The sequence below is a fragment of the Mangifera indica genome, chromosome 3, assembly GCF_011075055.1.
Source record: "Mangifera indica cultivar Alphonso chromosome 3, CATAS_Mindica_2.1, whole genome shotgun sequence".
Lineage (NCBI taxonomy): Eukaryota > Viridiplantae > Streptophyta > Magnoliopsida > Sapindales > Anacardiaceae > Mangifera > Mangifera indica.
The window spans coordinates 5,696,138-5,723,005 of NC_058139.1; the positions used below are offsets into that span (position 1 = coordinate 5,696,138).

The following is a 26,868-nucleotide window of genomic DNA, read 5'->3' on the forward strand; positions in this document are numbered from 1 at the left end:
TATCATATAAAATATATCATGTATTATATAGAATATTGATACCTTGTTAGACATGCAAAGCAACCATTGTATAAAAATTGCTCAATCACTAGTCACTACAATTTGGTGTCTGTGAGGGGAATATAACACTTTTCTCGTAATTGGTCTTACTGATAATTTATATAATAAGGTAAGGATTCTTTGACGTAATCTTTGCGCATTACGTTATAAACGACATTCTGCTTTGATAATCTCTTCAATCTTCGACCTTAAATACCCTTGTTATATTAGTCAATTGTGTTAGGTTTAAAAAATGTAAATTATAATATACTGACCCATCCTGATTAATTTTACTGCTTTTGTCGCTAGATAGATGTTGACTTTAAATCATTTATAAAATATATAAATATCATAGAATTAATGTAATAAATATTCTTAAAATATAAACAAATCATTTTTTTAATTTACTTAAAATTTTAATTTTAATTTTAAAATTAAAATTCTTAAGTGACTGGTATACAGCTAAAAGCAGGACATAATTGTTATTTTTATATTTTAGTGGATCTAAAAAAACCAGTCCTAAGAGAACCAAAGTACTTAAACTAGCTGGTTTTATCAAACGGTCGTGACGTCGTACAGCACAACCATGTTTCCTAGTGACTCGCATATTGAGAAACTTCCTGGAAATTTCGAGTGGCTACATTGTAATCAAGCTAAAATTAGAAAATTAAAAAAAAATGGAAAAAAATAGTTGAGCACAGTTTCACACACCAGATGGATGGACCATGATTATATTCCAAGAGTGTTTTCGTCCACATGGCTTTTCTCTTTTCTCTCTCCGTCGATTGAGCTCGCTCTACAACTTGCATGTCTGATTCATTTAATCTTTCTGTTACGGTAGAACTAACTTTTGTTGATTATATTGTTTTTAACAATTTTACCAATTCCAATTTTTTTCTATTTTTCTGTTTTCTGCGTTTTCCATTAACTTACCATGTTTTGCAGTATTCTGTCCTCAGTGTTTTTCGATTTTGAGTACTTTTTGCATTGTTTTTTTTTTTTGGTGCGGCTGTGACAGTGAGACAGTTGTGGTCAAAAGGAGGTAAATGACGACGAGTTCGTCGCACAATGGATCGTTTCCAACGGAAGATGTCGAGGCCGGTCCTTCGAAGAGAGATGTTGGCAGTGGTGAAGACGATGACCCTCTTTCTGATCCTTTCGATATTTCCCAGACCAAACACGTGTCTATCAAGGCTCTCAAAAGATGGAGAGTATGTTACTGACACTTAAACAAATCAAAGATTAGCTCTCTTTTTAAATTTCAATTTCACGAAGTTAGTTTTGTGTTTGGAGATTGTTTGTATTATAGTAAACTGGGATTTGTGATTGATAGCAAGCGGCCCTAGTGTTAAATGCTTCTCGTCGATTTCGGTACACGTTGGACTTGAAGAGGGAGGTAGAAAAGGAGAAAAGAAGACGGATGATTAGATCCCATTTTCAAGTTATAAGAGTAATGCTGCTTTTAACTTTTCATCTATGCAAATAAAAAACAATAAAACTATGTGTATCCATTTTGGTACATAATTTATGTACACAGATGAGATGTTATCATATGATTAGATGTTTCTTTATCATATGATAACACATGTTTTAAAATCACATAATTATATTATGAATTATGTACAAAAAAATGAGTATACATAACATTACTTAATAGAAAATTTGTATCTGAAATTTGTGATTATTATTCTTTTTTACACTTCTTGTGTTAGGCCGCATTACTTTTCAAGTTGGCAGCGGAGCAAGATATCGGTATGTTAATCAGTGAGGTTTTCTTTCTTTCTTTCCTTTTTTTTTTTTTCAATATGAAATGAATTCCGGAAAGTTGGACCAGTAGTCCACTAGAAAATAGAGATCCAATATGGATGCAAAGAAAATTTAAACGCTAAATCATCCCAATTTTCTTGAATGGAAAAAGAATGGAATGCCGTTGAGTTCTTTAGAGAATGAAGCTGAAAACGTAGGAAATAGACCTAGTCCTCCACAGCCCCATTAAGATATGATAATTCTGAGACCGAATTATTGACTTCTCCCCGTCATTGCTTATCGTTACTCGGATCATGATGTAAAAATAGAAAACGGTTCAGAAATCGCTTACAATATCAAAGGATAAAGCAAATAGTTACACAATAGTGGGAAAGGAGCATGATCTATTTTGGTTCACCCAAAGTAAGTTCTATTCCATGCTTTCTCATCCCTTTTGTTACAATAGATGTATTTGTTATAGAATTGTTATAACTTTTGTATAAAAATAATATGTTTATATATATTAGTATTATGGGAAATTATAAAAAATGGCCAAAATACCCTCTCATTAAGCAAAAATGTCCAAATTTATTATTCCTAAACAAAAATGCTCATGACTTTTTCTAAAATACCAAAATTACCCTTTTCCTCATTTATGTAAACCCTCCTCACTCACTATGAGGGGTTAAAAATTTTTTTATTAAAATTAAGGGGATATTTTGATATTAAACATTATAAGAGCATTACAAATTTCTCAATAAAATTTTAGGAATAGATAATTGAGGGGTTAAATGAAATGTTATTAAAGTTGGGGGCATTTTGATATTAAACATTGTAGGAGCATTATAAATGAAATTTTACGTTTTTTAGAATTTCACCGTTTTACGATATATCGACTCATATTTTCCATATTTTTGAAGAATTTTTTGATTGTTACCATTCTAGGGTATTTTTACTTTTAGAATTTGAATTTCAGTTTCGTTTTTTCGAATTTTATCGTTTTAGGATATATAAACTCATATTTTCCAGATTTCTAAAAAAATTTTCGATTGCTGTCATTCTAGAGTATTTCAACTTTTAGAATTCGAATTTCAGTTTCGTTTTTTCGAATTTCACAGTTTTAAGATATATAGACTCGTATTTTTCATATTTCTGAAGAATTTTTTGATTGTTGCCATTCTAGAGTATTTCAACTTTTAGAATTCGAATTTCAGTTTTGTTTTTTTGAATTTCACCGTTTTACGATATATCGACTTATATTTTTCAGATTTCTGAAGAATTTTTCGATTGTTGCCATTCTAAGGTATTTCAACTCGTATTTGAGTTTTTGGGGGCCATATTGAGATGACTTTTATTGAGTATTTCAGACATACCTTAGAATGACAACAATCGAAAAGTTCTTCGAAAATCTGAAAAATACGAGTCGATATATCCTAAAAAGGTGAAATTCGAATTCTAAACGTTGAAAAACCCTAAAATGGCAACAATCAAAAATTTTTTCGGAAATTAAAAAAATACGAGTCGATATATCCTAAAACGGTAAAAAAAACATCTCGTAAAATATGCTGAAAAACATAAAATTCAAAAAACCGAATTTCAAACTCGAAAACTACATATGGAAAAACCCTAAATCAGAAAAACAGATATAAATTTCGAAAACTACACGTTGAAAAACCCTAGATAAGAAAAAATTCAATTTACCCCCTAAAAAAATTCCTATTACAAACAGGTTCAATATTTATCCCTAGCCCCTCAATAATTTTTTAGTCTTTTAGCGCCCCTGCAGTTTCAAAAAAACAAATTCCCCCCCCCCCCCCCCCCCCCCCCCACGATCAATCTTTGCTGACCGTGGGAGAATTCGTTTCACCGAGGGAAACACTATTCCCATGGTCGGACTGCAGGTCGCTTCGGACGCCATTTTCTACCAAAAATTCGTTGTTTTGGCCTCCGATTTCAACATAAATCAAATCTATATAGGCTATAACACAAAACCCCTCAATCAATTCAACGAAAATAACCAAGAATCAAAACATTTTAAGTATTGTTCAAAATCGAAACCCTAAAATTTCAAACCGTAAAATCTCAATAATTTGAACAATAACTTGATTCAAATAAGATGACGGAAGATATGCTAACGTTCTATGCCGTTTTCGGTTGCAAGAAGCGACAAAAATCGTCAGAAATCTCGCCGACAGTGGGATGACCGTGGGACAGGGGAAAATTTCAAATTTTCCACGGTCATTGAACAGCGAATTGCCCAAAAATCACCGTGGGTACCGGGGAAATTTGCTGTGTTTATATATGGGCAATTTTGACATTTCACAAAAGTTGTGCATTTTTGCTTGAATCTGAATTTTTTGGGCATTTTTGCTTAAACCCCCTTACTTTTGCCTATTTTTTATAATTTCCCTAGTATTATCATCCCCATACAAAACCTTATTAGGATTTTAAAATCAAATCCTCTTATATTTCTTAATCTTAAAATGACCTTTTATGAGATATATTCAAATTACGGGTAGCATCTATCGAATATCATTTTATTCGCCACATGATAAAGAGTGGGTAATGGGTAGTGAAACACCGTTTACAAGTTCGGGGGAGTTGTCTATTGCAACTTGCAACCTCGTTGAATGATTAGGCAAGGGAACTTGTATGCGTTAGCGTGGCATTTTATAGGTGGGATGTTTGATAATTCCAATCGTAAATCTAGGGTTAGATTTAAGTCAAATTGGCTTAAGTTTGATTGCCAACTCAACTCAATTTATTTTGAAACAAGTTACCCTTATGTGAGCTCGAGCCTGAGGGTGCGGTATTATATAGTTTGAGATCTAATTTAGAGGTGTTCAGTTTACTTACGTTTTTACTCTTACAACTAACAAATATTTTAATAAAAATTGAATGATAGGTGGGTATTTAGGTTTTCTAAAGTTAATGAGTGGGAGTTTGACAAGAAACTAAACCTTGGGTGGGAATAAGTCTTTTGGCCAAAATAATATAATGATTACAGAAGTGAAAAATTAACTCAAAGTGCTGAAGTGGCAATCTTTCATGTTAAATATTCAGGGAAATTTCACCTAGCATCACTCTTTCCTGTCCTTCTCTATTGCGATTTTATGGGAAGACCTCTTACACATAAACCCATCAATCTTTCGGACCAACATGAGATTTTTTCCCATTGCTTAACAATTAAATCCATTTTCCCTCCGATATTTCACAATTAAACCAATTCAATTCAATTTCATTTTAATTTTCCACCCAAAACGTAACTCATTTCAATTTGTTTTTCCTCTTAAATTTCTAAACCTAATTACACAAACCTATTAACCTAACCCAATTCTTAAAATACCCAATAAAATATGTTTAATGTTATGTACACATATAATGAGTATTAATTTGAATATTAATGTAATGTGTTACCAATCATTATATTATTAGATGTTATTTTATATTTAATTTAAAATTTTTTTAATCATACGATAATATATTATTATTTGTATCCAAATTAATACTTATTATAAGTGCAAAAGGTTTTATTGATTAAATAAATCCAATTGCAAATATCTCATATTGAAAAGGTCCTCCTTAGCCATTAATTTTATCCATTATAAATATATCACTCTTTTACCTTTATCTACATTATTGAACTTTTCTCAAATGTTTTATGTCATTAGTCATTAGTGAACATAAATTAAAAAAATAATCATTGATATATTCAAAATATTAAAGATATCAATTAAAAAATATATAGAAAATTTAAAAAAAATAATCCAAATCGAGCTCAAGCTCAACTCCTCTTAAGCCAAGTCGAATTCAAGCTAACCCAAACACGAGCTTGCCTTGACTCAAATCTATTTCTAAGTAAATCATTGTCTTCCATAGGTAATCATATAGACCAAAACTAAGAATTAAGGATTCTTTTTGCATCACTTAACAAGCTTGAAATTTTGTTTGTTGTTTCTTGTTCAAAGTTTCATACATTTCTATCTGCAGCAGAATTTTGAGCAAAGGAGAACTAAGGTTGATAATTTTGATAGCAGGGTGTTTCAATTGAGGAATAACTAATTGAAAATAATAAAGCACAAATAGGCATAGAGAAAAAATAATAATAAAAATTCAAAAGGGGCAACACTGATTTACGGGGTTCAGCCAATTTGGCCTACGTCCACGGGTGAGATTTCTACTGTTATTTTATTGATTTTGAATAGGTATATAGGAGAACAAATTACTTAAGAGATTACGCTGGATACACACTTCAAATAGGATACCTATATTTATATAGGAGTATGTCAGATAAATATGAAGATAATCAGAATGTGGCTTCACTTCTTTATGAAATTTCTCAGCAACTAATTCCTGAGGTGGTCTTGAAGTATCTCACCACTTTTCCTTGCAAAATCTCAGCAATTAATGGATGAAGTATTCCTAAAATATCTCTCTACTTTTGCCACAGTATCTTGGTAATTCTCCCACTTGAAGACACATTCTCAATCAACAAATAAACAAGAAATTTTCATCATCTAATAACTTGTTACTTTGCTTTAAGTCCAAGGGAAGTGCAACACCAGATGAACTTCTCTTTTGGTACTGGTTTTGTTCACATATCAACATGATTCAATTTTATGTTGATTTTATACAACAAAACTTGTCTATCTTGAGTCACTTTTCAAATAAAATGATAACAAAGATCAATATGTTTTGTTCGAGAGTGAAAAACTAAATTCCTTGCTAGGTGCAAAACACTTTGGCTATCACAATATAGAGAAATTTGGTCTTGATTTATCTTGAACTCACCAATTATTCTCTTCAACCAGATTGCTTCTTTACAAGCATGAGTGGTAGCAATATATTCAACCTAGGTGGTTGATAATGCCACTATAGACTGTAATTTTTATCCCCAACTTATAGCACCACTTACCATGGAAAATACATAACTTCAAGTAGACCTTCTTTTGTCCAAATCTCTTGCGAAGTTTGAATCCACATAACCAATACAATTTATGTTTACATAGCTATAACATAAAGCAAAATCTGAAGTGCCCCTTAGTTATCTAAGGATCCATTTTACGGCTTTCCAATGATCACAGCCTGGATTTGTCATGTACTTACTAACAACTCCCATTGCTTATGCGATGTCAGGTCTTATGGAAACCATGGCAAATATAATACTTCTTACTGCTGATTGATATGGAATTTGAGACATGGTTGCCTTCTCTTCCTCAGTGCTAGGAGATTGACTTGAAGGCAACTTTAAATGAACAGGAAATGGAGTACACATTGGTTTGGCTTTTTGCATATTGAAACGTTGCAAAATCTTCTCTACATAATGTTTTTGTGACAACTACACTTTTTTGTCCTTTCTCTCCCTAATCACCTTCTGAATCCTTTTTAATTTTGTTAACCTAGCGACTTCCAATTGCTATTCGTTGTTTTGGTAATTCAACTTGCTCCCAAGTATTGTTTTTATGCAATGATTCCATTTTCTCTTCCATGACACATCTCCATTAATCTAAATTTATAGACTCACAAGCCTCTCTAAAAGAAATCGGTTCATGCTCATCTTCATCATTAGGATTATGAGAACCAACATGATAATCATCAACTTCATAAGAATCAAATTTGGAATCACTTTCATTATTGTGAGTTTCATCATTGTTAGACTCATCAAGACCATCACCAAGTACCTGCTCAACTGAAACATTAGTTGTTCCTTACTTTTTAGCTGCACCCAATAAAGAATTTTCATTAAATATTACATCTCGACTAATAATAATTTTATAGGTAGAAGATCTCATAACTTGTACCCTTTTACACCTATTGCATAGTCAAGAAAAATACATCTCTTTGAATTCATATCAAGTTTAATCTTCTTATCTTTTGGAACCTAAGCATAAGCATTACAACCAAGCTCACTAAGGAATGAGTAATTAACAAGTTTTCCAAACCAAATTTCTTCTAGAGTTTTCAAATCAAGAGAATTGGTAGGTGATCTATTTATTAAATAACATGTAATATTCACCCCAAAAATTCTTTTCTAATTTTACAAAACTCAACATACTCCTAACATGTTCCATGAGAATATTGTTATTCTCTCTGCAACACTATTTTGTTATGGTGTTGCAAGAACTATTAATTGTCTTTTTATGTCATGTTCATTATAAAAACTGTCAAACTTTTTTGAACAAAACCCTTTTCCATTATCAGTTTAGAAACACTTGATTTTCATACCTTTCTGATTCTCCACTCATGCTTTGAAAACTTTAAAATTCTCAAAAGCATCAAATTTTCTTTTCAATAAATAAACTCATTCTTTAAAAGAAAAATCATCTTTGAATGAAACAAAGTATGAGCAACCACCCAAAGAAACTGCAGATGCTTCACATGTATCAGCATGTATCAAATTAAGAAAATTATGACTTTTAAAAGTAGACAAAGAAAATGATACGCTATGTTGTTTACCAAAAACACAATCTTTACAAAATTCCAATGATACAAACTTAAGATAAGGAAGAAGATTTATATTACATAATACTTGCAGTCCACGCTCACCCATATGTCTCAAACGTTTATGCCAAAACATTGAAGATTCCAAATTTGTGCTAGCTACAATAGCCTCTTCGACTAGAGTCTCACCAATCAACCTGTAGAGATTGCCAACTAGTTCATCTTTTGTTATTGTCATAATGCCTTTGATTAACTTTAATTGACCATTCCCATCAATAAATTTCAAACCGTGTTCATCGAACTTTCCCATGGACAAAAGACTTTTTCAAAGTGTTGGAACATGTTTAACATCAGAAATCTTGCGAACACACCCATCAAACGTTTTGATTCTCACATCTCCAACTCCCACAACATGACATTCTCCATTATCACTCATGTAAACAATACCGCCATTACAAGACCGATAACTGTGAAACCATTCTTTGTGATGAGTCATGTGAAAGGATGCTCCAGAATAAAAAATCCATTGGTTTGAATTTTCTACTCTTTTTGATGCAGGCAAAACATCTCTATATTCTAAAACATTACATGATTATACAATATTTCCATGAAAATTAGTATCAATTTTAGAATCCTCACTAGAAGCCTTTTTAGCTCTGTAGTCCTTCTTTAGGGGTCTTGTTTTGCCACAACCACAACATTTCACTTTTCTCTTCCCTTGGATTTTGATCTTGATTTTCTTCTGTCACCATTATCTTGATCAATAAGTCTACCTCTCACAACCATAGCATCACCATGAGAGTTCAAACTGTTCTTCCTTCTAAGCTCTTCAGTCAAGAGTGATACTGCCACAATATTTATATCAGGAGACTTTACATGGCTTAAATTCATGATCAGATTATCCCAAGACTTCAGCATAGAACAAAGTAAGAGGTTATCTTTTTCTTAATCATCAATTTTAACATGAAGAGCCATAAGTTTGCTGATAAGTGAACTGAATAGGTTGAGATGCTCTTGGACTGATGTTCCATCCTTCATCTTCAAAGTGTAAAGCTGTCGTCGCAAGAAAATCTTGTTTGTCAAAGATTTTTCTTCATAAATATTTTTCAATTTATCCCACAACCTTTTCGCAGTTGATTCAGCTTTAACATTGAATAATACTATGTCTTCTAAAGCAAGAACAAGATTTGCCAAAGTCATCTCATCTTTCTTTGTAAACGTCGTCTGTCATCCTTCTAGTTTGCTTTCCTTCCCCAAGAGTCCAATTGCACAACCATCTTTAACTAGTACAACATGCATCTTCAATTTCTAGAGTGCAAAATTTGCACCATCAAAGCGTGGAATTTCAAACTTAGCTATATTTTTTATAACAATAGTTGTGAATGAATTCAAAGACTCAACTCACTAAAGATTGTTTTGATACCAAAATGATAATAGGGTGTTTCAATTAAGGAATAACAAATAGAAAATATATCGATCCACTTGATCAATTGGGCATGCCTAAAAGGCATTTTGATGTAGAATTGGGTATCATCTATTTTTCTTGGTCATTGACTAATGTGCTGTTGGGTGTATTGCGTAAGATTCTTTAGCTATAATAGTTTTCTTTGTTGTACTACTCTATATGTCATCCTAGTTATTGGATGGATGTTCTTCTTAAAAATCAAATTCCTTTTTTATTTGAAAAAAAAATTATTCTTTTAATATGAGATGTGGATAAAAAATGTACAACTATAGAAAATAATGAAATAAACCTAAAACAATACAAATATATTTTTTTTTGGCAATAATTAGAGCACAAGGTGAGAGCTCTGGCTTGCATGGTTTTAGTGTGAACCTGTGAAATCTATGACAATTGAGATTGATGTAATGGTCGTCAATTAACTTATCATTGTTAGATGTTATAATGGTTATAGTCAGCAGTGTGAGAGGTGACAACATGTTGTGGTAGCACGTTTGATTACTTGTAATGCCTTCCAATGATTCAGCTAATATTTAGTAGATAGCAAAACCATTTATTTTTAAAGCTTATGGTCATTATAATAACATTGCACCCATTTCATTTCTTAACATAGAAAAAATTGAGATCTTTTTGATTGATCTTATATGGTCAAATTAGTTCCATGCTATAGCCTGCCAAGTTGGCCTTTTAAGCAATCTCTTAGTCTTTTTAATATTCAGAAACTTATGTTGATCGGAAGGGTGGTGTTGATGGACTATTAAATGGTAAGTAGATCTAGTTGTGCATCAATTGATGGGCTAATTGAAGGCTTTCAAAAGCTTTGAATAAATGGGGGATCGAGAGAGAGGGATAAGAATAGCATAATTTAGAAGAAAAGAGGCAAGACATTTGAAATGATTTAAATTGAGATAATCATCTTAAGAACTAGATGAATCTAGTTTTCAATTTAGCTAACGATAATTAGCACTTGCCTAAGAGGATTATTGTTATTTATATTGGCCAAATCCTTGAAAAATCTTAAAAGTTTTTATTCTCAAAAAAATCTTGAAATAGTATTTCCTAAATAATTTAAATCCCACATTATTTCTACATAATGTACAATGTGTTAATTGTGATAATAATACTTCTATTTTGTATATCGTCGTTGATGTTGCATAAATTGAATTTTCACCTCTTATATGTTGAGGACTTATTTGATCTTAGGTAATATTGCTTTGCCACCAACATCTGGTGGTGATTATGGAATCGGACTTGAACAACTTGCTTCAATGACCAGAGATCATAATTTTGCAGCTTTAGAGCTATATGGTGGGGTGAGTTATTATGAGTGCATTTTCCCTGTTTTACAATGTGCCTATTTCTATACTCACATAATGTTTGGTTGTTTCCTATGTTAGGTTAAAGGGTTATCAAATTTGTTAAAAACAAACATAGAGTTTGGAATTAACGGCGATGATATTGATTTGTTAGAGCGAAGGAATTCATTTGGATCAAATACATATCCTTTGAAGAAAAGACGAAATTTCTTGGTATTATTCGATATTGTATTCTCATTCATTTTGTCTATTTTTGTACAAAATGCTTAACACTATTTATTTGTGTGCATATCTTTCAGAGTTTTCTTTGGGAAGCTTGGCAAGATTTAACCCTTATCATCTTGATTGTAGCCGCCATAGCTTCATTAGCATTGGGAATAAAGACAGAGGTATGCTAATTATTTATTTTAAATGTTATGTTAGTAATGATATAATTTTCTTAATTGCCTCAAAGATTATACCTACGAAAAAACTACCTATAATAATTAGAGTTTTGCATCAATACTTTGTCAATTTAGAAGAATGTTTCTTGGATGGTGTAGAATTTAGTTGTATCAAGAAGACAGTGGAAGCAAATACGAGTTTGTCATTGTGAAGAAGTCAACCAACCATATAGAGGAAAAAACAAACGCTAGTGAAGATTGCGTACAAAGTGGCAATTAATGTCATTGTCCTTACCATGATTATGAGAATTAAAATTTGGGGCAACTGGAATATAATATTTGTTGTCATAACACAAAAGAGTAGTTCAAAAAAAAAAAAAAAAGGAAACAATTATACAAAGAAGAAAGGAAAACATTCCCACATCAGAAAGCCTTTAAACCTTAAAGAAACTATGTAAACTATGCTATCTCACTTGTTGTAGTATTTACAAGTAACATCGAAAGAATCTTATGGGTCTTGAGTGAAAAGAAGAATAAAACTCTATAGCAAGTAACAATTCGGCCTTTTACCTTTCCAAGAAATTAGGCACTCCCAAAAACAAAAATGAGGTATTGGAGATAGTGTTAGTGGTACTGCAGTCAACATTGGTATAATCTTTTGAGTCTTGAGTGAAAAGAAGAATAAACTCTATTCTAAGAGGCTTAAGAGATTCCTAGAATACAAAATAAAAAATGCATCTTCATGAATAATCAATTGGAGAAGGGATCATTTAACTCACAATGTGAATTGCATAAAAATGTTTGGGCAAATTATATTGATTTAAACTAAATTATTGACAACAAGGGTCAGTTCAAAGGCAATGGAAGTAACATGTATGTTTAACTATATTGGAATCTATTACGTACCTGCAAAGATTACTCAAGAACTTCCTAACTTCCACAACAAACCAACAACAAATTCAAATGTAACTGAATTTGTAAATGCAGAGATATATGCTTTAAAAAAGAAGATAATCTTTTGTGTTGAGTGTTAGGAGAAGAAGCAAAAAGGTCCGATAGTGAAATGCTACTACTTTTTGTTTTGTTCTTATATTTTTTTTATTTTTCTCTTTCTGTTTTTATACATTTGGTTATATTTTTAATTTGAAATCATTTTGTCCTTTATTTTTTTTATATTTATCCTAGGGTGTGGAAGAAGGATGGTATGACGGGGCTAGCATTGCCTTTGCTGTTATTCTTGTTATAGTTGTTACAGGTAGAGCAAAAATTTCTTACAACTTCAATATTTGGTATTATAAACTTAAAATGGTATATCTAAGACCTCACGTGATATTTTGAACCCCTTGAATCCAAAAGAAGAAAAAGGCACACCAATTTACCCCACAGGCAATACATAAAATTGAATTGCTCTTAATATGGGTTGGCGCTTACAATCAAATTTAGGGTAAACTTCACTGGCTATATGGTTTGTTGGGTCTTTGCTGCTTGTTTATGTTATTCCAATTGTAAATGTAATTTAGTTTTGTGATATAGCTTTCTAGGATAAACATATATCCAAGTTTGTATTGTTTTTATTTGAGAAGTGTTTATTTACGTTGAAAGGTTTTTTACCAGTTTGGACGGTGGGTTTGTTTGAATCTAATACCGCCTCAAGCTGTACCAATGTTTGTTCATTGAACACATAAAATAATAGAAAGTAACTATTAGTATTATTGTTTTAAGTTCTAACACTCCCTTTCATTTGCAAGGTTTGTTGATCGAACGCAAAACAACAACATTAACAAACACATAGAACTTATATTAATTTAATTAATCCAATAGGGAGGTTTAAATAAAATAGCACTTGGTCAACTTGATTCTGCCATAATCATAATTGCCAATAAGCCAAAGAATTTATTTTATAGGTAATGGCTTAACAATAGTATTGAAACTCAAACAATTCACTTTTCTAGCACAGTATAACTCTCAAGAAGCCACATGCTTCTTTTGCCTTACTAATTATCTTTTATTTCTCATTTTTTTCTTGTTACTAGCTACTAGTGATTATCGGCAATCGCTTCAGTTTCAAATTTTGAACAATGAGAAGAGAAACATACAAATAGAGGTGTGTACTCATAATTTATACCTTGCTGTTTCTTCTTTTGCTTTTGTATTGATTTTATTGGAAAATCTCTACAGGTCATGAGGGGTGGTAAAGCAGTGAAAATTTTGATATTTGATGTAGTCGTTGGAGATATTTTACCTCTTCGAATAGGTGATCAGGTGGGTGTACTTTAGCACATATTTTCTTGTCAGGTGCTCTTAAATATCTTTATAATCAGTTTAACTGCTTTACTTAGGTCCCAGCTGATGGAGTCTTGGTTACTGGTCATTCTCTTGCCATTGATGAATCTAGCATGACTGGTGAAAGCAAGATAGTGAGTTAATTCTACTTGTGAGTAATGTGACCTCTGATGGTTAAACTTTACTGCTCTTAAGCACAGTGTATGTTGTAGGTTCGCAAGGATCAGAAATCTCCATTTCTGATGTCTGGATGCAAAGTAGCAGATGGTGTTGGTACAATGATGGTAATTTGAAATGCTATTTTCTTTGGCTTGTTGTGTTTATAATCTAATGGAATCTGATTTATTATTTTGTTCCTTCCATTTTCAATTTATTTGATTTTGGGAATCATTGAAAAACTGTTGACTTGTTATTGAACTGTGATTTATTTTTTGGTTTTGGTGCATCACGTGTGATTGTATTTATTCTTGATATATTTGTGTTTGGTGATGCTTAGAAGCTTAGAAGATTTTTGTTTGTATACTGCATCAAGTATGCTCCTTTAATTAAATATATCATATTTAATTGATATGATATATTTAATTGTAATATTGTGATACCTTGTTCTAGTTTGAAACAAACTAACTGCTTTAACCAATGTAGACAATATGAAACTTGAAAACTATTGAACCTTGGAATGTCATGTTCTGCTTAGCCCTCATATATATAGTTACTGAAGCAAATTTATGACTGCACAGAAAAATTATATGCTGTAAAATCATGACCTACATATGTGCAGTGTCTTTCTTTTTGCTAGGATTGACTAAAATTTCTTTGATTAATTGTAGGCAGAGATAGGATGAAGTAGAGTTGGACAATGTTATTGATCATACATTTTTTCTGCATGGATGCTTCTTTCTTCTTTGTAGAAGGTTATGTTTGTTTTACTTATTTTAAAATCTACAGGTAACAGGTGTTGGAATCAATACTGAATGGGGACTGTTGATGGCTAGTATTTCAGAGGATATTGGTGAAGAGACCCCCTTGCAGGTTTCATTTCAATTATTTCTCCATTAGATGTATGTTGTAATTTCGTGATACACTTCATAGGTGCCTTTACAATGCTCTCTAAACTCTAACAGGTACGCTTGAATGGTGTTGCAACTTTAATTGGCCTAGTTGGGCTCACTGTAGCTTGCTTGGTACTGGCTGTCCTTTTAGGCAGGTAAGTTGAAAGAAGATAACTACTTTATTTTCTGTTAAATGCATTGTTTCGCTTGCCATCTCCTTACTTATCATTCATTTTGGATCTCTTAGATTCTTTACGGGACATAGTACAAACTCAGATGGAAGCCGTCAATTTGTCAAAGGTCAGACTGGTGCTACTGATGCTGTGAATGGAGTTATAAAAATTATTACAATTGCGGTAACTATAGTCTCTTGTTATTTTACATGTTTAATAAACATATTTATTTCTTGACTAATATGAGAGCCATTCAGGTTACCATTGTAGTTGTTGCGGTGCCTGAAGGGCTTCCTTTGGCTGTTACATTGACGTAAGCATATGTCAGCCCTTTTGTTTTACAGAAAAACAATGATGGAGCTAATGCAAATCTACTTTTTTTTTTTACCTCTCTCATGTTCTCTTTAATTTCGTTTTTACTTTGATTCTCTGACAGCCTAGCATACTCAATGCGGAAAATGATGGCAGATAAAGCCTTGGCAAGTATCTAACTGTTCTTGTTTACAAATCTCCTTCCTTCTATGATTGCTTCTGTTTCAAATTTTTGTTTTGTAACTTCTCTGTCTAACTGCATTATGCAGGTGCGTAGACTTTCAGCGTGTGAAACTATGGGTTCTGCAACAACAATATGCAGTGATAAGACTGGGACATTGACCTTGAATCAGGTGGGTTCTACACCTTCAAGCAACACCACAGCAGAACGTATTGAGTATTGATCTAGCATGCAATTTCCAGATTTGAAAAACAGAATTGATTTTAATTGTGTCATATGCCACATGTACTATCTTTGTGTAAACTACAGAGAAATTTTAATTTTATAAAACCAAAGTTTGGGCCAAATAGAAAGACATTTGTATTATTTTCTTTATTGAGGAGTGAGGAATGTGGTAGATTCAGATTTAGGAGATCGAAACATAATGTAACTGATATAACCTTTTGAACCTTTACACCCAAAGCTTTAGGAAGGACAGTGAATTTAGCTTAAACTTTAAAGGTGGTACATTTTAGCATAAATTTTAAGATTTTTTTTTTGTTCCATCCAAATGCTACTTAAGAGTTGTGTTATGGGTTGCAAAGCCTTGGGTGTTCTAATTCTCTTTTGTGTTGTTTTTATTTTTGTCAACTTTCAAGCATCATTTTTCGGTAAACAGTATATTTTGAGTTAGAAAATTGTAACAATATATAATATTAATTAATGCACAATTTTGCTATTATATTTGATTTATTTTGTTCTCCTTGCTCTTAATTTGTATCCTACTTTTTACTTTGTTTTTTCAATATTTAGTATTCATGCCAATGTAGTTGCTTGTTTTGGGTTCTATTTTTTGTATTACTTGTTAGCTTTTTATTATCCTATGGTGCTTTTACATTCTATATGCAATCTCTACAATTTCAAATTTCTTGTCAAATTGTTTTGTTTTTGAAGCTCGTTTGGTAGTGGCTTAGACATTTTGTCTTGTTTGTGTGTTTATACTTTCTTTCTAGGTAATCCTCAGGTATAAGGGTTTGATTGGTGGCAACTTTTGTTCTATTACAGATGACAGTGGTTGAGGCTTATGCTGGGAGAAAAAAATTAGATCCACCAGATGACAGCACACAAATTCACCCAATGGTTGTCTCTTTGTTAAGTGAGGGTGCCGCACAAAACACTACAGGCAATGTCTTTGTGCCAAAGGTATAGGCCACATGTTGGGGGGAAACAATTTTTTTTACATTTTCAATTTGTTGGGTGGGTTTGATTCGGTGGAAATTATTTTTAATGATTTTCTTATCTCTACTCCTCCTCTTGAATGGCTTGAACTTTGACTATGCTTTCAATTTTTTTTCCTCAGTATCCAAGAGTATATTTTTCCATTTTTTCTATGCTGAAAACTTTGTCATTTATGAGTCAATTCCCTAATTCTTACCGTGTAAAGAAGCACCTTTTATATATTTGCTTTGCTAGGATGGTGGAGAAGTAGAGGTTACTGGGTCTCCCACAGAAAAGGCTATTCTTGCATGGGCAGTCAAGGTATCCTTCCAACTACATGTCAGAGTCTGCTTTACATATGTTTTTTTGTTTCATCATCACTGGGGTAGTAGGTTTTCTTTGGATCAGGTATTATTATTTTTGTTGTCGGTAAGATGCAACAAGCTGAGTTGATTAACTCTAACCCAAAGCTATTCTACAAAAATTCTTTCAACTTAACTATTCTTGACCTGTATTATCATAATATAAGTTTTAAGTTTCAACTGCAGTGTTGATTTTAGTATTCAAATCTTTGTTGCAGTTGGGGATGAAGTTTGATGTTGCCAGATCAGAGACCACAGTCCTCCAAGTTCTTCCTTTCAACTCAGAGAAAAAGCGAGGTGGTGTTGCATTAAAGCGGGTAGTGACTTTTGTTCTAATTCTTCTTGGTTATGTATTTGGTGATGGAGAGGTCAAACTGTTAATTTCTTTAGTAGTTAATCTATAATTCAGCAGTAAAATGCTGATCCAGTGATTTATTTATTTATTCTATAATGATAGCTGCTGAGCGGTAAAGGGATTGTCTTAGGTACTTGAATTGAAACTTGCTGCTCTATGATCTTTTGAGTCACACGAGTTGCAATTTTATCTGACTAGACAAAAGCATCAATTCTTTTCTCTGAAAGACCATCAACTCAATTTGAAGAACTTAAATTTAATTGATGGTTAGAAAGTACATTGAGCGTAAAAGTAACCCTAAAAAGAAGAGGTTGGTAATAATGAATGCCCTAAAACCATATAATAAACTGTGTCCACAGTATTAGAGAGCCTCCATTTGTAGCATCGTTAACCGTGATTTTCGTTGAGTGTCTTGTAGTTCATTGATGCTTCACCACTATATGAAAATTTGCAGTTAGGCTTAGCCGTATTACAGTCTCTTCTTAGTGTCTTATTAAATGGCATATTCAGGCATGTTATTTATTACAAGAATTTTTTATATGTGCAGCATTTGAGTGGAAGAACTGATTATTCATGCATTATCTGCTAACAGCATTTCATTATGTGATTATTACAGAAGGACTCTGAAGTTCATATACATTGGAAAGGAGCTGCTGAAATAGTTCTAGCCTCATGTACAACATATCTTGACTCAAACGGACATCTGCAATCAATTAAAGAAGATGAGGTGGAAATGATTATTACTAATATTATTACTATTGTTCATTTTATTACATCAAAAGCAAAGGAATATTCCAGTTTTGGTAGGCAAAGAGAGATTAACATTCTACCTAGATTTGATGGTAGAAATTTTCAAGTAAATTTTAAAAGGAGTCATCGATGGGTTACCATTTCCATTATTCTGTGTTTAAGACTTATCGTCATTAGTATTAGTTTTTCCATGAATTTGATGGGTTTCTACTGCTATAATTACTTTGAATTATCAGCCACTAATAAGCAAAAATCAACTGGTAAAAGATTTAGAACAATTTCTAAATGTTAAATGCTAGTTTCTTAGAATTTTCATATCAGATGGTTTGTCATGATATCTAGTGGCACTTGGACATTTATATGTATCAATATCAATGTGGTGTACAACAATTTGATGTGTATAGGTATCAACATAACATACTGTGATAATCTGAGGGTTCTTTTATTCAATTTTAGTTTTTATATTATTAAAATACTTATGCTAGTTATTACTTTTTATTTGTGTGTTCCAAAAAGTTTGTGTACTAAAAACAATTTTAATACAATTTTTTTTGTGAATCAGTATAAACAGATACATAAATCATGATTATAACAATATCGTGATTTTCAGATTGTTTAAAACTTTTAAAATAAGCTTTTGGAAGATGATTCGGCTTCTTAAATTCTTTGCAGGATTTTTTCAAATTAGCTATTGATGAAATGGCAGCGAGAAGCCTGCGATGTGTTGCCATTGCATACAGGTCATGTAAAATTGACAAAGTTCCTTCTGATGAGGAGAGCTTAGACCAATGGGTTTTACCAGAAGATGATCTTGTTTTGCTTGCCATTGTTGGTATTAAGGTATGCCTGATGAATTACCATTATACCGCATTTTTTTTTCTTGGTGTTTAATGGTCTGCATCCCCATGATCTCAATATGGATTTTTTTTTTAAAAGATGACTTTCATGTAGCATATAGCAATTTCTTGTGCTTGGCATCTTTATCTGTATGTCTCATACTTATATTGTTTCTGATTTTGCTCTGAATGATATGAATCATCTCTTTATCTTATTGAAAAATATTTCATAAGATGTGATCTGTAAACTCCAGTCAATTTTGTATATCCTTTGGATGGCTCTTAATAGAAACATAGTTCAAGTTCTCTTTTTTTTTTTGTAATTTGAAGGGGCCTTCACCATGTGCTTGCTTTGTCCCTGTGTTACTTGTGTCTGCACTGCCTAATATGGTATTTATCTGTAGGACCCTTGCCGCCCAGGTGTCAAAGATGCAGTTAGAGTTTGCAAAGAAGCTGGGGTAAAGGTAGCTTGTTAAACCTCTAAAATATATGCTTTAGAATTTAAATTATGTGAATAATCATTCCATCATCTGTCTATGGATTTTTATAGATCTGAATATCTAAACTGCCAATTGCTTGTTCCTGTTTTATTCTTTTTTTTGGGTCCAGTGTTAAGTTTATTGACCGTGATGCAGTTGAATATAAAACTGAATTTGATACAGGAATGACTAAACAAAAAATGTCTCCTGGCGCTCATGTTTTTGAATCCTCAGGTTCGCATGGTCACTGGAGACAATCTTGGAACAGCAAAAGCAATAGCTCTTGAGTGCAGAATACTTGGTTCTGCACCAGATGCTATTGGGCATACTATCATTGAAGGAAAAGTATTCCGAGAGTTTTCAGAAAAAGAAAGGGAGCAAGTCGCCCAAGAAATAATAGTATGTCCTGAACTGTGTGAATTTCCTCAATCATGTGTATTAAAAATATATTCTGACGAAGCCTAAGTTTCCTTCATTTTCTGATAATTATGTTCTCAATATGACGTCACATATTTTTGGTTGGGTATTCAAGATGAATCAACAATTAATTTGAGTTTTGTATAGGTGATGGGGAGGTCTTCTCCCAATGACAAGCTTTTGCTTGTTCAAGCACTGCGTAAGGGAGGGGAGGTTGTTGCTGTGACTGGAGATGGAACTAATGACGCTCCTGCACTTCACGAGGTTTGTTGTCTTTATGTCTTTTGGTTTCATGAGTTTGGCATAGCTGTGGCTTCTTTATTATATTAAAACTGGTACAAGCATGCATCGAGTAGAATTGTCAAGTGATGTAGGACCAAAAAAAGAAAAATTAATACCAGACAAGATAAAAAAGGAGAGAAATAAAATTAAAAAAAATAGTTGAAATCATTTAGAGAAGAAAGTCAGGATTAATTTTTTGTGACAGTGCAGCTTAGTTATCAAGCCTTTTCCCTGCTCCTTGTACTGCGTGTTTTCCTGTGGTGCTGCCTTCCATTTCTTTAGTGTGCTCAACTTTTATATTATATATTATATAATGTCTCCCTTTCAAAGTTTATTGCATTTTTACCATCCTTTTTTTAGGCAGATATTGGTCTTGCTATGGGCATTCAAGGAACTGAAGTTGCAAAAGAAAATTCAGATATAATTATCTTGGATGATAACTTTGCTTCAGTTGTAAAGGTTAGTATGCATTTAAAAGTTTTGTGACTGGGGAATGTTTGTTATACTTTTCCTTTACTACTGTTGAATGGCAGTGTTTTCTTTAGCAACTTTTTAGTAGAATAACATGTTTTCCACTTCACTGTGAAGTCATTATGTTTCTTATATGTGGTTTGGTTTCTTAGCTTTAGAATGAGTGTGAAATATATATTCTGTGGTCTATAAATATTTTTATGGTGGAGACCTCAACTCCAGCCGCTATGCAAGTAAGTTGGATACGTGAGGGGCAGAGTCTTAAGGTTCACTTGTTGATTTATAATCTTGCCTTATACCATGAAAAGGCATTTTATGCTTAAAGCAAATATGTAATGTATGCTATAAATTCAGTCTCCAAAGCTTTCATGTTTAATATTTAAGGTGTTTTGTAATTTATATTATTAAAAAAGTCCAAAAAAAAGGAAAAAAAAAGAGATATAATATATAGAAAAAGGCAATAAAAATAACCGGCAGAAAAAAATTAAAATAATATCATATATATATATATATAGATTGATCCGAAATCGGATTCAAATCCAATATATATATATATATGTAAAAAGAATTCTAATTTTCCACCTTAAGGATAAAATGGTGTTTAAAAGGGTGGATAATGTTAGGATAAGGGGAACACTTAGTTTTATTCTATAAGTTAAATTTTACTATATAATAGAGTAGTTAGAGTTATCAAAAGAGAGGAAGAGGTATTAGGGAATTTAAGACAATCGTAAGATTGATTGTGAAAGATCTCTAATGACTCAAGTGGTCAAAAATAAAGGGCCTTGGCTTTTCGAATTATTTGGTTTATCCATATAAATACCTTTTATGAATAAAAGGATTTCTGTTTGTGTTTTTGGTAAAATTGGGAATAATGGTTTGGACCTTAACAGTATGCTATAAATTCAGTCTCCAAAGGCTTCTCATGGTTAATATTTGAGATGTTTTAGCATTGCTTGTGGGTTTATAGGCACACTATCTTATATTTTTGTATGTTGGACAAGTAGAAAGACACATCGGTTTATGGAGGTTAATATGGCTTATTTTTCACATGTTTCATTTTCTTTAGTTTTCTTGTTGAATCTAGGGAAGTGGCTTGTATAAAAATTTCACATATTAAAAATTTTGTATCTCAGGACTCTTTCTTTGTAGGTTGTTCGCTGGGGCCGTTCTGTATTTGCCAATATTCAAAAATTTATACAATTTCAGCTTACCGTTAATGTTGCAGCTCTCATCATTAATGTTGTTGCAGCAGTCTCTTCTGGCAGTGTTCCTTTAAATACAGTACAGGTGATTAGTCTTTATTTTCTCTTCCTCTCTAGGCTCTTTTTCATTTTATTCTTTGATATGTCAATTCCACAAAATTAAATTAGTTTTTAGGATTTTGTTTTAAAGAATGCCCAATTAATAAATTGGAAAAATGATTAAAATGTTGAAAAATTGTGACTTTAAGACATTGGCACACGAGTTTATGGTTGAATCTGTATATGTACACTGGATGATATCTAAAACATTCCTGCTTTCCAAATTTGTTTTCTTTCATTTGATTTTATTTTGCCTGTACATTGATATGGCAGTCTGTGTTTTACGGTTCTTTTATGACTCACTGTCCAATTTGTCAGCTAAAGATGTTTATTCTACAGCTGCTGTTTTAATCTGTAAAATTAGAGCAAGCAGTAAATGGTTCATCTGTTTCTTTTACTACAAGATACTTTTAGTGCATTGAAGTTCTGGAAGCAGGAAGAAAATGGGACTTGAATTTTATACTTATCTTGATTTTTGTAGATATATCTTATCTTATGTGTGCCTTGTTTTGAACCTTGAATTGTTCTCTGAATCTACTTTTTATGTCTTTATCTTAACAAAGGTAAATTCTAGGTCTCTTATCATTTTTAGATAAATAGTGAAATCAATTACAGGACAGTTTAGCATCTGGATATGAAAAGGTCCAGTGTTTGTGGCTATATATATGTGGATTCAGGTGAAAAAATTGCATTTAAATATCCATTTATTTTGACCCAAATTTTTCACATTTCTTGGTACAGTTATTATGGGTTAACCTTATAATGGATACACTTGGAGCTCTAGCATTGGCCACTGAACCACCCACTGACCAACTTATGCATAGAATGCCAGTTGGCCGAAGGTTTGAACTAGTGGTTGTTACTGAAAGTGCATTAACTTTATTATATCATATGCTTTTCGGTTTCCATGTCATGTAATTTTCAGTTATTGTTGATATATCTCACTGTGCCCTCACATACATCAATTTGCTTGATTTTAGATGCCAATATATGTTTGGCTTTTAAACTTTAGGCAAAGCTTGAACTCCAGTATATGCTTACTGAAATTTTTCTGGAGTGATGACGGATTGCGTTTATTCATATTCATTAATTGTTATTTACCAACAGAGTGGCTGTTTTTTGCCTCTTATGTCTGCATAATGTTCATTTGTGCTTCTTAACTTCTACATCAGATGTTTTTTACTGCCAAGTTCACAAAGTTAGTATATTGATAGAAAACTGGACCACCTGTTTTTGACTGCATCTGATAGATTTGGGAAATTTTAGTTCTATCACCAGAGTAGTTTGTAACGTAGGGCTCAGATAACATGGCATGGATCAAATGTGCTTTTTGTGTGCAACATAGATGCATGCAATTTGACTAGAGAAAGGGAACCTTTTTCTGGATAGGAAACTCGAATATATGATTAAAAAGAATTACAATAGCGTACCAAATGTCCACAATAGCAAAGTAATTCTTATAATATGGAAGCTGTACAATATAGATTTGGATCAATCTATATAAAAAATGCCAAGGCAATATTAATTGATAACCACATTCTGTTTGAGATGGATTAAAAAAGTGAGGAATCCTGAAAATCCTTATAGATCAAGACCCAAAGATATGCTCATCCCACAGGTCTCAAACCTAACTTATTCATTCTTCAAAAATGTGAGCTTTTCTGTCTAGACTCAAAGGATTAGCAGTAACAACACAACTCTGAAGGGTCTTGGCTTTCTCTTCTCTTCGGAAGGCAAAAGCCTGCTCCATAAGCTGCAGCCTCTGGGGATAACCCAGATAATTTTGGCTTTCCTAAATATATTAATCCGTAAACTTATTGCCACTTTTCAATGCAAAAATAAGTGATAAACTGTCTTGGGGCTTTTCTTTGCACTGCACATACAAACATGGAGACTGGTGAAAGTTAGACATCTTTCTTTGCATAAAATCAGCTGTATTTTCTCCACCATGAGCCAAAGTCCAAGCAAAAATTGAATTTTAGGAGGAACTGTAGCCTTTCAAATCAAAATGAACTGCTTTAAAGGTTCATAATGACTAGTTAAAATTCTTGTGTATGATTTAAGTGAATAGATCCCATTACTTTGTAGGTTACATACTCTTCTATCTTTGTTTCATCAATGAATATGTTAAAAGAATTTGCGTCATTCTGGAAACTTTTCTAGGTTTTCAGTCATCAAGGATTATTTCAAAGATGAATTTCCAATCCCAACTACAATTAGAGGAGGATGAATCACTAAATTCTTTAACTGAAGCATTCTTCCTTTTAGACATTCATGATAATTGGGTTTCAAAAGTTCTCAAAATGGTTTTATTTTTCATTCATTTGTCCTCCCAGGATAGTCTTCTCATTACCCACTCTAAGCTTAATGTGTTAAATGAAAAAAGAGAATGGGAGGTTCTCACATATGTTTTTGAAGAACTGAGGGATTTATGGGACACTCAAGGAGTTTGGAGGAAAGGAGGAGGAGGAGGTGCTATGTTACATTCTTATTTTGTCATTACTTCCTGTTTCTTCATCATTGCTAAAGCATGTTTAGGAAAAATGGACCTCTTTCATTCATGATAAGCAATGAGGACCGTGGATCTCTTGCAGCTGATTTTATCAATGGGCATGATTTTACCACAATGATTTCACTTTTGGAAGTCTTTTTGTAAATGCTAGATGTATTGTTTGATTGGATCTCTTTCTTGTTTTCGTAGGGAACCTCTTATAACAAATATCATGTGGAGGAATCTATTTATACAGGTAAGTGATTTCTTTACTTTATGTGTATGTTGGTTGATTTTGGTAAATCACATTGTAAGACGGGTTTTACATATTTCTGTGTGACCCCTTGTCTTATTTCTTGTATTTTAGGCCTTTTATCAAGTTGCTGTCCTCCTTGTGCTCAACTTTTGGGGCACCAGTATTCTTCGATTACAGAATAAAACCAGGGAACATGCTAATGACGTGAAGAATACTATGATATTCAACACATTTGTCTTCTGTCAAGTAAGTTCTAGTTAGTTTTTAATGGAAATAAATTTTATATATTGTGTAAACTGCATTTTGAATCAATGTTCCTGTTTTACTTATATGGTAGATTATAGATAAAATGCCACTATACACTCTTATTTGTTCATTGTATCTGATGGGAAGGAAAAGTAAACCAATGCTTTTAACAAGCCAAATGTACGTTGTGTATATCTATTTATGTTTGTTCTAGTTATCATTGAAAGCCTTGATTCGCTGCCATTGAAAATACAGATATTCAATGAGTTCAATGCTCGGAAGCCCGATGAAATCAATGTCTTCAGTGGAATGACTAAAAACTACCTCTTCTTGGGAATAATTGGAATGACCTGTGTTCTTCAAGTGAGCATGATAATACATTAATATTTTTGTATTTTTTGTTTGAGCCTTTTAAGTAACCTATATATGTGTTCTGTAAGATTGCCACTCATAAATGTTAAAAACAGATCATCATCATTGAGTTTCTCGGAAAGTTTACCTCGACTCGGAGGCTCAGCTGGAAGCTGTGGCTTGTGTCTGTAGCAATCGCCATTGTCAGGTGGGTTCAATCACTGGTATATGAAACTGTGTATGCTCTCCATTTGAAATATATTTCTGGCACATTAACTTCATGATTTTTATGCTAGTGAATGAAATGGCTTTACAAGCTAATTTATCCATATTGACCACAGTATATAATGTTTGTATCTTGGCAGCTGGCCGCTAGCAATTGTTGGAAAAATGATTCCAGTTCCGAAGACTCCTCTTTCCTTGAGGCCAATTCAGCAATTGCGAAATCATGGTTGAGCAAAATCATGAAGCATTTACTGATTATATAACCCATTATGGTAGTAGCCAAGCCGAAGTTGCAGTTTCTGAAAGATCTACAAATAATCAGGTTGAAAGGTTAAAAAACTAACCTTTATTGGGATCTCCTGAGAAAACTAATATCAGTAAATATGTATTGTTATTCATTCTTATAATTTTTTTCTCTTTATTTTCAAGTGAAAACAAGATCATAAACCATATAAAAATGGAAGACAATTGTGACTTTATTACATGATTAGAGGTGATAATTAAATTTTGATTTGTTAGTATCAATACCATAATTATATATGTATTGTGAATTATGATCACACATTACAAGTATACATATGTTTTATTTCAGGTTTTACATTCAATATTAGAACATTTTTTACTTAGGGAAATCTAATTTCAATAGTTTATTCATCTTTGCAGGTAAGTCACATAATTTAGGGCAATTATCATTTATAGATATCAAGGTTCATATTTAATATATGAGTGTCAAAAGATGAAGTTGTTAAAAAGAGTTTTTTTGTGGGAGCTTGACCATTTCCCACCTGTTTTAAAGAAATTTTTATATTCTTTTCAAAACTTTGGGAAGATGAAAAGACTACTAAGAATTAATGGTGTTAAGTTTTGAATAGAAAAATACAATTTATACATTTAATAGGTCAAAAAATGTTTTCGAGTTAATCTAAGATTAACATATAACAAGAGAAGGATGACACAAGTTTATAATTTTTTTTTTAAATAATTTAAATTGAGATTTTATAAGTGTGACGGAGGATTGAATTTAATTTATCTCTTAAAAATTTTAATATTCAATTAGTTTTACTAAACACCGATTATAAAACAAGTTTATAATACTCCTACATAGTCATATAGCTGTAATAATAATAATAATAATAATCTAAATTGTTTAAATTAAAACTTAAAAAATATCTAATTAAATCTCATTAAATTTCTAAATTAAATAACCCTTATTATTATTTCTCAAATTTACCCCCCAATAATAATAATGAGAACAGCCAAAGGCTGATAATCTTAATAAACAAAGTCCAAGATATGATAAAAAAATAAATAAATAAAAGCCAGTGACCCAAAATTGTAGAACTTATTAAGGCATGCATCTCAAATCCTTAATGGTTGGACAATTAATTTTAGTCTCAATCTAAAGAACAAACATATTTATATTAAAGAAAAAAACCATTATTTTTTCAAAATCAAATAAAG

At 32.1% G+C, this 26,868-nt stretch overlaps 1 protein-coding gene across 9 annotated transcripts; it reads left to right on the forward strand.

The window, feature by feature from the left end:
• Positions 1 to 631: 631 nt before the first annotated feature.
• On the forward strand, positions 632 to 25,932 carry LOC123211721 (calcium-transporting ATPase 9, plasma membrane-type). Of its 9 annotated transcripts, none has more exons than XR_006501461.1 (34): positions 634 to 876; positions 1,058 to 1,250; positions 1,373 to 1,489; positions 1,752 to 1,803; positions 10,892 to 11,001; positions 11,086 to 11,217; positions 11,304 to 11,393; positions 12,573 to 12,642; positions 13,421 to 13,491; positions 13,566 to 13,649; positions 13,727 to 13,804; positions 13,883 to 13,954; positions 14,616 to 14,699; positions 14,792 to 14,874; positions 14,967 to 15,075; positions 15,150 to 15,205; positions 15,329 to 15,371; positions 15,474 to 15,557; positions 16,430 to 16,567; positions 16,838 to 16,903; positions 17,160 to 17,261; positions 17,916 to 18,026; positions 18,722 to 18,889; positions 19,290 to 19,349; positions 19,599 to 19,763; positions 19,929 to 20,045; positions 20,424 to 20,522; positions 21,687 to 21,824; positions 22,580 to 22,693; positions 24,540 to 24,585; positions 24,697 to 24,831; positions 25,087 to 25,194; positions 25,299 to 25,390; positions 25,548 to 25,932. XR_006501461.1 is itself a non-coding variant. In XM_044630568.1 (34 exons), exons 2-34 carry the CDS (start codon positions 1,086 to 1,088, stop codon positions 25,636 to 25,638), a joined length of 3,237 nt encoding a protein of 1,078 aa, XP_044486503.1. In that variant the 5' UTR covers positions 638 to 876; positions 1,058 to 1,085; the 3' UTR covers positions 25,639 to 25,932. The 9 variants fall into 9 exon arrangements, 7 of the variants coding, with proteins under 7 accessions (XP_044486503.1, XP_044486504.1, XP_044486505.1 ...); XM_044630568.1 differs by having other exon boundaries at positions 638 to 876; positions 22,580 to 22,680; XM_044630569.1 differs by having other exon boundaries at positions 638 to 848; positions 22,580 to 22,680.
• The last annotated feature ends 936 nt before the right edge of the window (positions 25,933 to 26,868 follow it).